The following is a 13,292-nucleotide window of genomic DNA, read 5'->3' as shown; positions in this document are numbered from 1 at the left end:
TGGCTACCTGTGTAGCCATGCCCATTTTTAAAAGAAAAAGTATAAAAATCCATGTTCTAATGGGGAGAGTCGGTTATTTTTGCTGGATAACTTACTTTGTAGAGTTTTGGATGTTTCAGGCTCAAAGGCTAAGCAGTAGGGATGTCCCGATCCACATTTTTTGGCTTCCGATTTTTTTTATTGTCTTGCTGATCCGATCCGGATCATGAATTTTTTGGAATTGAATTGGTTATGAAAATAGCTCTTCAAAGCATGAAAATAATGCAACCAAAGTACTGTTGCATTTAGTTTTTTTATTACACAGCATGGCCAACAATATTGTTTGGCTTTTGTAAGAAACCTCTGTGTGAAGGATCCAATACACGTCCACCCAATAAAAGATCAAATTGGAAAAAAATGGGCATGCAAAATACTTTTAGGGTCGGACTAATCATTTGACATGGTTATAGATCAATTTCTGGTGTGATTGAAAATATATTACTTTTTTTTTTAAACAAACTCTCTTCAGCGCAATAGTAATTTATTGACGGTCCCTAGTATAAACAACCAGCGGTTAGAGCAGCACTTCCTGTGCGAGCAGTGGCAGAGCCAGAAATGTTTCATTGGGGTGGGCAATACTCACATAAGGGGTGGGAATAAGTTGATACCTGAAATGTGTAGATGGCCAATGGGGTGGCCGGAGAGGAACCAAGGGTGGCCTTGGCTGACCAAGGGAACTACTGCTGTAGCTACCCAGTCAAATATCCAACGTACAATGTGAAACTAACTTTACCGTGGTACACCGTCTGCATGGTGGTTTGCGTTTTCTTCTTCTTGCGGGTGGCGGGAGTCGAGTGGCAACCAGCTTAGAGGCGCATTATCGCACCTACCGTGTTGGAGTGTGGCCCAAAGTTACGAATGTTATACGGCAACCGGATCGGCCCGATCTCGTGGCGAAAGCTGATATTTTCCCGTTTTCAAAAAACAGTGGATCGGCAGCCAATCACGATCCTGAAGATCGGATTGGGACATCCCTACTAAGCAGTTTCATGTTTTGCATTTTCCTTCTCATACGGCACCCAAAATGAATCGTGTCCTTAAAACCGGCGTATCGTTACGTACTGAACCGTGAAGGTGCCGTACCATTACACCCTTATAAACTCATTCCTGGTGGTATTAACTCCTGGAAATTAGTGATGGAAATTTCGGCTCCCAAGTGGCTCCTCAAATGAAATCCATTCATTTCTTACCAAATGATGTGTGTCGTGTAATATGAATTACCAGTGTAAAAAAACATGATATCAAATGTTTATTTAAAAGGATTTATTTACACCTCAACAAATAGCTACAAAAATATATTCTAATGTTATATTATGAAAACAAAGACCCCTCTCAATAGACAAAATAGGTCAAATCTCTTCATGCACATTTCTCGCGAACGAATCGGCTCAGAGCACGACTGTGTGTTTAACCCCACTCAGTGTGGACACAGTGACGCCGCCACACATCTTGACCAACGACATTCGCCTTTAACAGAAAAAAAGACGAGGAAAAAACTACGGTAATCGGCTCCCGACGACACAAACCGGCTCCTGTCATTGATTTCAAAGAGCCGGGTCTTATGGCCCATTTGTTCATGACTCACACATCACTACTGGAAATGTTAATGGACACAATTTGCATGCCTTTGTTGTCTTTTCTATCTCCCAAATGTTTGTTTAAAAGGGAAAAAGAGCTGCAGACATCAAGAATACAACTGACACGTACCTGTGATGAGCTTCACGTCGATACTTCTTGAGAGCAACACCATCCATGTTGGCTGGGAGCTCGGCATAGTTCTGCAGACGGTCACTCCAAGAAGTCATCATCCACAAAGGCTCAAACTTCCTGCATGGTGAAGGACACACGGCCATGTTCTTCTCCAATAATTACTATTGCATCCTTCATAACAGACTCACATGCAGGTGTGCACAATTCTAAATCTGACTTTTCATCAATAATACTGTATTTGTACGCGACCTACTGCTTTATTTCCACTCAGATCAGGTCAAATTCATGTGTACATCATCCTTTCCAGACTATAAATTGCTCCGGAGTATCAAGCTATTCAACTCCACAATAGCATGTAGAACAACAGGCTGAATAGGTGTCCGCTATGTTAACGTAACATACCAACAGTTATTCAGCTACACCAGGGGTGCCCGTTACCGGTAGAATGACAAGGTAGTTTGGGTCAATCACATAAACGCCACTTTGTAGATGTCGTACGACATCATTTAGCTGACATTAAGCTCCCCTCCTGACCCGCTCTTGCTCCGTTTTGCGGCGTTTCAAGCTACACACGGAGATGCAACTTTGTGAGTGGCGATCTGTCCTGCTTTGTTCGACGGTCGTTGAACGCACCAACGCACTTTCTCCCACGCTACACAGATAGACTACTATACTGTATGTTTCCAGTTTTTCTTTGACCTCATATTTGGTCCCAATTGCTGACAATATGTGGGAATGCATAAAGGTAAGGTTTGATGACGTTATTGAGTGGCAAAGTGCAAATTTGTTGGTGCACAACCTCAAGTTAATTCATGCAGGCACACTGCCTTTTACCACACACTCTGAAAAAGTAACTCCAGGCTCGTACTGGTGGATGGTGGGTCTGTATTCATTTTGCGCTTTTAATTTGATGTTGTCCCTGTCTTAGTTTTACACAATCCATAATCAATAAGATTTGTGGGAACACGAGCCAGTGGGTCAAAAAAGGATGCAGATACCCGCTAACCTTTTCGTTGTCCACTCTCGTCTTGTCAACAAAAACTCACACACGACTCGTCGCGTTTTAGTCATCAAAGAGCCATGTTTAGCTCGTCAGCGTCTCGTTTTCGTCCTGAAAAAAAGGTTTGTCGGCAAAATAATTTGGTGCAGACAGGAGAGAGAAAACAGAGATGCTGCAGCCTTGTGCTAAAGCACAGAACTACAACACTCAACTTCCCACAATGCAATTTTCCTTAAAGGGCCAGGATCAGCCTGTAAAAACATTCATACCCTGTTAAAAATAAAAGCACTAAAATTCAACTAAAACAAATCTGGGAAACGGCGAGACAGGTGAACCACGATGGCACGAGGGAACATTGTACACCCTAGGTTCACAAAGTGGGGTACGCACACCCCCAGGGGTACGCCAATTGTGATAGGGGGTACATGAATAAAAATGTAAAACAATTTGTGCCGAACACTGTCAATTACGAGTATGCCTGAACGCCTCACGCCACAATGGAGAACGGGGCAGAAAGCAGGAAGAGACAGACAGAACATGACGTTGTTGTTTGCTCTGTGTGCATCATATGCACAAATAAGTAAGTTTGATGATTATTTTGTGTTTAATCTCAAAAGATTTTATTTATATTGGTGTTCCAATCCCCTGCTGTCACTGTGACTTCAGATATTGCTTTGTCGAGATTGTTGAACTGTCCCCTTTTAATTTGGTAATAAATTACTATGCAGATTTAAACCATAGCCTTCGTCAGGGGACAAAAAAAGTGATGCTTTGATACCAACATCAGACTTGAATAAAAGATATGTAGGATGATTACTTATCTATTTATCAGTGCTCATGACAAACTTTATCAAAATGTAACCATGCAAAATACACATTTTCACCCAGAATTCTTTAAAATTAATTAACCAATCTTTGTAAAAAGATATGTTGGATGATTACATATCTATTTATTAGTGCTCATGTGAAACGTTATCCAAAATGTGACACACAAAATACACAATTTTGAACTGAAATTACTATAAAATTCCAATTAATTTGTGTACAATATTTCAAGTTAATTAATATCAAAAGATGTGTGTTTTTTAAGTGTGCAGGAGTAGGGGGTACATGGCTTCAGGTCAAATGGTTAAAGGGGTACGTCACTGTAAAAAGTTTGGGAACCACTGCTGTACACTGTTCCTGTCACAATTAAATTTTTTTAAAAATCATAAAGTGTGCGCTGGAAAGGTCAAAGTATGCGTGGGCATTCTGATATTTTTCATTTCATATTAAAAAAAGGTTATATATTAAAACACAAAACCATGTTTACCTTTGTGTTACAGTGACTTAAGTTATTATTGTTTATTTGCTTTGTCTTATTACAGTATGACTTTTTTCTCTTTTTTATTTACATTTCTGCTGTTATTTGTATTTTTAATTCTATAATATACTGAGGGACAAATTTTTAAAAAAGCTGCTGGCCGCACATGGCCCCTGGGCCACACTTTGGACACCACTGAAGTATACGATGTTTTTGCTCCATTTTCAAAATAAAACAAATGTAATGGTGATAGTTTGTAAAGTGTGACTAGATGGCAGGACTTGTTGGTAGTTATGTTACAGGACGTCTAAGCTTCATTTTCATACATGAAACGAGAGGAGGCTAAGCTAAAGTTAGCTCAGGACTGGTCAACATTGGTCAACTTGTTATTTTGGGAACTAAGCAATGATACATAACCGGCACTGCGTTACTTTCCATCGCCATTGCCACATACAAAATGCTTGTGTTTCGCGTTAGCGATTCATACAGTCGTGTCCATTCTTTTTACACATAAATCATGCTCGAAACAACATGAAAGTCCACTCACCGTCCACTGCATGGCGCATGCGCGTTATGCTCCTTCGATATTGTGCGGTGTCAGCACTTTACGTTGCTGTCATGTGGAAAGCACGTGACATTATCACCTTAAACAACTTATACATGTGACGTTAAACACACAGTCGATAAAGAATGACGTCATACATGTCTAACATCCAGGTTTTTGAACATTTCATCATATTTACTGTTTGGCTGGGCGGATCGATTCAAAGAGCCATGGTATCGACATCAAGGCTAATGATAGCGTGAGAAGATCGATGATATGGCAATACTGTCCGTGTATTTACTTTTCATAGCAAACTTTGCAGTATCGCCCAAGCCAACAGTTTGATGCAGTACTGTAATTGACAATATATATCATCAAGCGACAAATCCCACAATAAGTAATATTGTTTCTATTTATTCCAATGCAGTGAATGCAAGGGAACAAGCAGTTAATTTTTCAGATATAAAATACAATTTATCACCTTCAATTTAGCTGAAAGTTTTGAACGTTGCTCATGTGATCATATTGTGTGTAGTGTATATCATGTACAAGCTGATCAAATATAAAAATGTAAGAATGCAGGAGCCACATGTTTTTAACTTTTTGGTTTATTAAGAAAATAAATCCAATATATGCTCAGCTGTTACATATGTTGAAATAAAAAACATCGTTGTGTTGATAGTTGATAGTCATATTGCTGTGACATAATTTCCACTCTTGCAAGCTTTTTTTGTGGTACGGGCCACAACTAACATTAGTACAATACTGTATGCCTCAGGCCAAAAAAACAAACAAAAAAAAAACTGCTGCTGGCCACAAACGGCACCCCAGCCACACTTTGGACACCCCTGAGCTAAGCTGTCTGACAGACATGTATCCTGTCGGGACGTACTTGCCAGCACTGCTACTTTATCAGTAAAACACTAAAGACATTAACATGGAAACCGACACTTTAGCTCACAGACAAAGAAAAAGTGTTACAAGAAAAAAAATGAAAATGTAAAAAGTGGTCATTTATCTCCACTAGTTCCTTTTGAACCTTTGTTTTAACAGAACACAACAAACACCTGACATCACTGCTGCGCATTTTTCACCGATGACATCCTCCTGGATGAGCTACCACTTTATCACCATGGGGGAGTTTCCATGTCCCCATGATCGTAGGAGCCAAGTTATCGGGGGCTTTTATGGCCAAGACAAACAGGTCCTAGGGCATGGACCAGACACAGTGTAGTTCAAAAGGCCCCAACGCGTGGCAACTTTGGATCGAGTTTTCCCTCACCTGGACGGCAGTCACCTTGGCCCCTGTGGAGTCAGGCCTGGGGGCGGGGCTTGATGGCAAACGCTGGGCTTGCACCCAGACCTTGGCAGTCCATCCTGCAGAAGCTAACCCTTAACCACTCTGGTGCGTGAGGTTAAGTTTCAGCAAAATAGTCGTCCTCACGAGGCATGGCAAGGGCTGTGGAACCACTCTTCTCAAGAGGGTTGGCCTCTCTTCCACCCTGGCGTTGCCAGAGCTGAAAGGCACCAAGCAGGGGTTGCAAGTAGGCCTGTCACAATAATGGATATATCAATTTATCGAACGATTAAAAAAAACAACAGGTCGATAACTATGAGTGCTCGATCCACCTCTCGTTCAGCATCTTTGTGGAAGCGGGGCTCCTAGTGAGCCGATGCACGCGGCGACACTGGAGGACCAAATTAACCTTGAGACAGCATATGCTAACATGAATCAAGGCACAGAAGCGGTATTTTCTCAGGCAAACGACATCAGCAGTGTGGGAATATTTCAGTTTTGAACAGACTGAACAAGGTGAGCGCATAAACACCGATATGTCGCATTTGTTCGAAAGGAGTCACGAGAAAGCAGGGGACTACAATAACTTATATGCTCACCTGAAACACCACCACCTTTTCAGTTTTACCAACTGGGAAGAAAAAATACCGCTGGAGGTGCAGCAGAACCTTCGTCCCGACAGCCAATGCGTTTGGTCGGCAAAGTAAATGCAACCAAAATAGCGCAATATGGTGTACACTCACAGACAGTGTGGCTCACTACATTGCAAAAGAAATGCAACCATTCAATACAGTGGAAAAGCCAACATTTCGGAAAATGTTAGAAATGTTTGCCAGACAGTACAAATTGCCTGGGAGAACGTAAACTGTATGCCACAAACAGCAATTTCTGAACCATATAACCGAGTGTTAAGAAGACGTGTTGAAGGACATCACACCGCCACTACATATATGTCGTCCAGCCCAAATATGACTCCCTACATTAGTTTAACAATACACTACGTCACTGCTGACTGGACACTGCAGTCCAACTGTTTAGAGACCAGGTATGTGCCAGAGATCCACACTGCTGGCACCCTGGAAGAAAACATTAAGTCTGCTCTAGCAGACTGGAGACTCCTGACATTCCAATTATAATATTAAATACTCTTGAGTAATTAAAGTTTATAGGAGTAAGGCAAAGCTCTCAATTTCATACGATCGACCGGCATTATGCCATAAAAATAATTTAAAAATGGTCTCAGAACTTCTGTCAAGCAAGTGCCTGACTGAAGTTCACATGGGTACACTATACTTGAGTAACATCTAGTGGTTCAAATGTGCATTACACCTCTCAAGATCTATGAAAAATGGCATTAAAAAAAGATTAAAGTATCGCATACCGTCGATATTTTGAAGCACAATTATCGACCAGAAAAAAATTGTTATGACAGGCCCAGTTGCAAGACTTTCCTGTATGTTGCCGTTTCACCCGGTGGATGAATAGTCTCCTGCCATCTTCAGTCGGCCCTGACTGTTGTTTGCACTTACGTGGCAAGCAGCAGTTCAGACTAACCCCTCTTTTGGATTCTGAAGAGAGAGTACCGGAGAGTGTTCCCTTTGGGGATTCCCTTGTTCTCCTGGGGTATTTCAACGTTCCTGTTGGCGATGACAGTGACAGCTGGAATGGCCCCCTCAGCTAAACCTGAGCGGTCCTTTGTTAGTAGATTTCTGTGCTCGTCAAAGGTTGTCCATAACAAACACCATGTTCAAGCATAAGGGTGTCCACAGGTGCACTTGGCACCAGGACAGCGCCTCTGTTCAATTACTGACTTCATGGTTGTGTCTTTGGATCTGTGAGAGAGGGACGTAGCTGTCAACTGATCACCTCCTGGTGGTTCTGATGTTGGGGGAGGACGGCAGTCAGACCTGGCAGTCCCAAGTGCATTGTGAGGGTCTGCTGGGAACATCTGGTGGAGTCTGCCGGCAGTCTCCCACCTCCAAGGGAAACAGCTTCAACCACATTCTATGGGAGGCAGCAGAGACTGAGTCCGAGTGGGCCATATTCCGTGCCTCCATTGTTGAGGTGGACGATTGGATCTGGGGCTGGAAGGTGGTCAATACCTGCTGTGACGGTAATCCCACAACTTGTTCACGGAAGTCGGTGGTGAGGGACGCTAAAGAAGGCGTCCTATCAGGCCTTCTTGGCCCGTGGGACTCTGGAAGCAGCAGGCCAAGCGGTGTACGGCAAAAACTCGGACATGGAAGGAGTTCAGGGAAGCCATGGAGAACGCCTTCTGGGCGGCTTCCAAGAGATTCTTGACCATCATCCGCCATCTTCGGAGGGAAGCAGTGCACTGTCAAGACAGTGTATGGTGGGGATAGTGTGCTGCTGACCTTGACTTTGAGATCCTACCCCAAGTGGAGGACTTCAAGTAACTCCTTCGTGAGTGAGGGAGGGATGGACCGTGAGGTGAATGAGATCTATACTGAAGTGGACTGCGCATCACTCCGTCGTAGTGAACAGGTAGCTGAGGAGTAAGGCAAAGCTCTCAATTTACCAAATGGTCATGAGCTTTGGACAGTGATCGAAAGGACAAGAAATGAGTTTTCTCCATAGAGTGGCTGGGCTCTCCCTTAGACATAGGGTGAGAAGCTCTGACATCTGGAAGGAGTATAGCAGTTGAGAGCCAGTTATCTGGTCAGGATGTCTCCAAGACGCCTCACTGGGGAGGTGTTCAGGACATATCCGACAGACGGGAGGCCTCGGGAAAAACCCAGGACACTTTGGAGACACTGTTTCTCAACTGAACACCTCAGGATGCCCCAGGAGGATACCCCAGAAGGAGCTTGACAAAGTTGCCGGAGAGGGAAGTATTGGTCTCTCTGCCTAGGATGCCATCCCTGCCACCTGACCCTGGATAAGTGGAAGAAGATGGATAGATAGATGGATGGTCTAATGACTCTGTGGACTTGTATTCGCAGTTGTGTGTTAATGATGTGTTGTCACTGATGACACTATTAATTATTATTAATGTTCTGTTTTCATTGATATTGATTAATGTTGGTGAGACGTGTCCTCCATGTGCACCATGCCATCTTCTTCAATCGCTTCTCTTGCCAACAAGCCATGCTGATCCCAGAGTTCCTGGCCATCAAACACTTCAATCCCAGAGTCTCCTGTAAAGTGGCGCTTCCTGCCCAGCGTTGAATCCTTGTTGCTGTCAAAGCTTTGAGAGTGGGGCTGCAGAACATCTGCTGAGGCTATGCAAAGTGCATCACTCGCGATTGAGATAGCTGAATGGGGACAAGAAGATTCATCCAGCGTGTCTGTAGGCGGAAGTGCTGACGAGGCAGGTGTGTAAGGAGGAGGGGGCATGGATGGGCGCTCCACAACCTCTTCGTATGCTGGCAACAGGTAGGAGGGTAAAAATCCTGAAAAATTACAGGGAAAAGTTTTAATGATTAACAAAGCCATCTACTGTATAATATGTAAAATATGAGACATGTGTAATAAGACTTCTCAATAAGTGCCTGTCAGTGAGCCTTTGCGTCATATGATCGTTAGAATGAAGGTTGTGTTCTTTCCGAGATACAGTATAAGCCCTTGTTTGTTGTACAGTCTTTTGCTGTATTTGTATCACGTGCATCAGGGTGTTCTTTTTAAAATAGGCTAGATATGCTCAGACTTTATATGTATTTCAAGAAAAGCAGCCTGCATGTCAGCTTTGTATCATCAGTGACAAATACTATTATCATTAGTTTTATTAGTTTAAACATTTCAAGTTTTGCTCGTTACCTTGCACTTGTTTTCCTCCCACTTTTTCAGTTTTTTTTTCTTTTAGTTTTATCGTTTAATCGCGTTTTTCAAATGTGCTGAGGGCCAATAGAAAACAAGCTGTGGGCCACATGGACACCCCTCATGCACATGGTACATACATTTGCTACACTAGGTTACCTCTACCACGTTAAAGATAGAGAAGCTTGCAGGAGACTAAAAAGGTTTGCAGTTGAAGTTGCAGTTGTGAGCCATGAACACATGTCCTTCTCTTTTCTGAGCATTCTAAAGATAGAAAAACAGCTAAACAGAGCATGCACGTAATGAAACACTCCTATTCCACCGAAAAAGCCCGCTATTAAAACACCTCCAAAAACCTCCAACAAGGTTCTATGATTTTATATCTATGCTGTGACCATGTAGCATTCATGATAACATGTAATACATGCAGTATTTTGCTGTTTTAACAGCCTGTCGTAACCTCACCTGTAAACAAATCATTAACTGTTTCAGAGGAAGACATTTCACGTGCTAGATGCGCCAAATTCTCTGCGATGAGGGAAAAAACATCAAGCTTCAACACATCAAACCTCCTCAAATGGCAGCATTGCAAAGACGCCCGGGGCTTGTCCCTATTGCTTCGGCGTTGGAAAAGCGCAAAAAAATGGTTCCTTGAAATGACACAAGGGATAAAGCGATCTGCGATTTCATCATGGAAACAATGGCGCTAGATAACCAGTACTTTACCATCGTTGAGGAAACCAGCTTTTGTCGGTTTGTAAACCCCTTGCAGTCATGGTTTTTTATTTCTGAGACTCCCCCCCTTTTTTTTATGATTTTTTAAAATAGTAGTGATATCATGATATTTCATTACAAAAAAGCTACAGGTACAGTTTGTCAAATCCAGCTTTGTTTGAGCTGGTCCTACCTCCAGGTATGCAAAACATAATAAATATAAAAAGTTATCAGTTATCGGTATCGGACTTGAGAAGCAGGAAATTGTCCGTATCGGTTCCGGGGGGGAAAAAACCTATTGTGCATCATCTGCGTTTTCCACCCCGCCCAACCGAACCCACAGACAGATTGCAATCCTGTGGGAAACACTGCAAACCATAACAGCATCAAAACATCCCGGCTAACAATTACCAAATTCCAAAAATTCCCAGATTATCCGTACAACATTTCAGCATTTACACACCATTTGTGCACAAACTGCTTAGTTGTCTTGTTGGTTCAGCAGTGCTGTGCGTTCTAGTGTAAATGACGTACGAAATGATGATGATGAGCAAAAGAATTCATCGAGTGATCATTGATCAAGATGGGTGATTTTTGTGTACCATACACACTACAGTGTGTGTGGGGGAATGTGTAGTGGTTGCTGTTTGCTGGGCTTACTGAGATAGAGTGGTAGCTGAGAGTTGTTGTGAGCCTCCCTGTAGGCAATGAGGTTAATCTCGTTCTGCCGGCGCTGCTGCTGGAAGCGCTGCTTGGAGCGCCAGTGCTGACACAAACAACAGCAAATCAGGATTCCAATCAGCGTCCATACCAACCAGAACCCTGGAACACCAGCACAAAACATATTTAAACACACAGTACACAAACATGGATCATTGTTACAGCCAGTGAAAAAAGTATGTGTGTAACAGTACTTGATAATCTGATTTGTCTTTACGGAACCTCCGGTTGAGACCAGTGCACTTCAACTAATAACAAGCTTTACTTTACTACAAATAAAATAATCATTCATACTCTTCAAATTCTTATTGTCATAATTCACCCTTGTACTTTACTAGAAAGAATAACAGTATACATTTACTGTGCCCTCTCATACCGGTCACTGGAAGTTCAACATGGCACTTCATGGCAAAGAACTCTTGAGTATGTGGAAAAAAATGAATTGTTGCTCTACATAAAGTTCTTGTTTGTGGCTATAAGAAGAGGCTGTGTTTGGAAAATAGACCCGAGCGCTAGTGTTTCATCTTGAAGATTTCCTTGCTATTGTGTGACAAATGAAAGCTGGTCTTCTCACATGGTACGTGCACTACTACATTAAAAACTGTTGTTTTCTTGTGTGCTTATTGTGGCTTATGTTTTTTACGTGTGCAGGAGTGGGGGTACATGGCTCAAGGGGTATGATGGGACTGTGAAAAGACTGCTGGAAAATAATGGCAGGAACACAAAATATTCACACTTAAGGCAAAATATAATATCAAATAATGGTAACCATACTAAATATTCACAATTTGGACATTTTCCTCTGGCGTATAGTCACTTTTGTTGCCAGCAGTTTAGACATTAATGCCTGCGTGTTGACTGACTTGGAGAGGTCAGTAAATTTTCAACCACAACAATTAAATCGATTGATGATTAATCAATAACACAATTATTCCAAAACTATTCTGTGATTCGATTAATCATTTTTTAACTTAAAAATGTAAATATCCTCTGATTTTAACCTCTCAAATGCATGAAATCAATGCGCTCACGAAGGAAGTAATGCTTAAAATGACCAAAATATGGCAAAATACTGTAAGTATCACATGTTACCATGAATGTGCCTGATACTACATGATACTACTGTACATACCACAGAATGAATATAATTCTACAGCCTTTGGAGTGTTTTAATAGCAGGCTTTGCAAGTGTGTCCCATGACATGCACTCATGAGCTGCAACTTTTTTGGCTGTTGTTATATAAAGTAGAAAGAAACAATGTGCCTTCAACACGAGATGGTTTGGTGGCCACACGTAAACGAAGAAGTGACTTACACCACAGTTCATAGTAGTAGCTGCAGCACTGTGTTTTTCCACAGCAGTGACCGAATTCACAACTGTAGCTGTGGTTGTTCAAACCCACACACAGCAATTTGTCCTGCAAACACAAACAAAACATCACACAAAAAGAGTAACATCTTTGCAACAACTCGCCCACTTTTATTCATGTACGTACTTTTCTGTCGTGTTAGGTAACTCACCAAATCGCTTACTGTCACTTGTGACTTATGTAAAACTATATTATAATTATATATTATGAAATATAGTGATAAAACATAGTTTTAGTGCGTCCTCCTTTGTGTTGTATCATCTTTGTAATCATCGATGCAATCTAAAAGTGGGGCTGCAAGCATCAAGCAAACAGCGATAACACTAATCAGTACGGATAAACAAGACGTATGATACTCGTTTCATGCTTGAATGGTTAAGTTATGGCTAACGTTAGCATGCGAGAAGCGTTTACTTTACCTGTCTCACTGTGGCCTCTGTCGCCAAATCTTCTTGTCCGACCGTGTACTCAAATAATCCCATTGCTGTAAAATGCTACAAGATCTCCTAGTGGATTAAAAACCCATAAATTGTGACATTGTGAAAAATAAAAATCTCTACGGGCGACTAGCTTAAACAAAACAAGTTGTGCTAAACTTCAACGGTGAAGTTGTCTCAGCTACCATTGGCTCGACAACCACGTCAAGCTGGCCAATCAATGGCCGGCCCTCACTTAAAACACGGCTTTCGCGATTAAAGGTGTCATCTGTTACTAGGCATGTTTTTTTTCCCCACAAGACGCCTTAAAGAACTTTATTATAAATGTTTATTATTGTTTAACTTTATTTCAACAATAATGTAAGAACAGTTTATGACACA

The 13,292-nt window shown here is 41.9% G+C and overlaps 2 protein-coding genes across 5 annotated transcripts in view; both read right to left on the bottom strand.

Annotated features, from left to right (window-relative positions):
* The window catches only part of nt5c2a (5'-nucleotidase, cytosolic IIa), a 30,845-nt gene extending 26,181 nt beyond the window's left edge, over window positions 1-4,664 (bottom strand). For 2 of the 4 annotated variants that reach the window (XM_054796783.1, XM_054796784.1), the window contains exons 1-2: window positions 2,756-2,871; window positions 1,747-1,866 (exon numbers count right to left, since the gene is read on the bottom strand). In XM_054796783.1, the coding sequence (XP_054652758.1) occupies window positions 1,747-1,866; window positions 2,756-2,820 (185 nt within the window). In that variant the 5' untranslated portion in view covers window positions 2,821-2,871. Of the gene's footprint in view, window positions 1-1,746; window positions 1,867-2,755; window positions 2,938-4,599 lie in introns of those variants that run through there. The other 2 variants (XM_054796785.1, XM_054796786.1) reach the window with 2 other exon arrangements.
* Window positions 4,665-5,217: 553 nt separating this feature from the next.
* wbp1la (WW domain binding protein 1-like a) lies at window positions 5,218-13,087 on the bottom strand. The gene is made up of 4 exons (XM_054796787.1): window positions 12,894-13,087; window positions 12,420-12,522; window positions 11,045-11,206; window positions 5,218-9,306 (listed from the first exon to the last, which is right to left on the bottom strand). Exons 1-4 carry the CDS (start codon window positions 12,954-12,956, stop codon window positions 8,930-8,932), a joined length of 705 nt encoding a protein of 234 aa, XP_054652762.1. The 5' UTR covers window positions 12,957-13,087; the 3' UTR covers window positions 5,218-8,929.
* Window positions 13,088-13,292: the final 205 nt, after the last annotated feature.

Source organism: Dunckerocampus dactyliophorus, chromosome 13 (genome assembly GCF_027744805.1).
Source record: "Dunckerocampus dactyliophorus isolate RoL2022-P2 chromosome 13, RoL_Ddac_1.1, whole genome shotgun sequence".
Taxonomy (NCBI): Eukaryota; Metazoa; Chordata; class Actinopteri; order Syngnathiformes; family Syngnathidae; genus Dunckerocampus; species Dunckerocampus dactyliophorus.
The sequence above is the reverse complement of the archived record's forward strand: the minus strand, read 5'-3'. Positions and strand labels throughout refer to the sequence as shown.

Coding starts and splice junctions, on each gene's coding strand:
- wbp1la (XM_054796787.1), bottom strand. CDS start 12,956: ATGGGATTATTTGAGTACACGGTCGGACAAGAAGATTTGGCGACAGAG. Junction 12,523..12,893: donor CAGAGGCCACAGTGAGACAG/GTAAAGTAAACG, acceptor TTGTGTTTGCAG/GACAAATTGCTGTGTGTGGG. Junction 9,307..11,044: donor TCAGCTACCACTCTATCTCA/GTAAGCCCAGCA, acceptor GTAATTTTTCAG/GATTTTTACCCTCCTACCTG.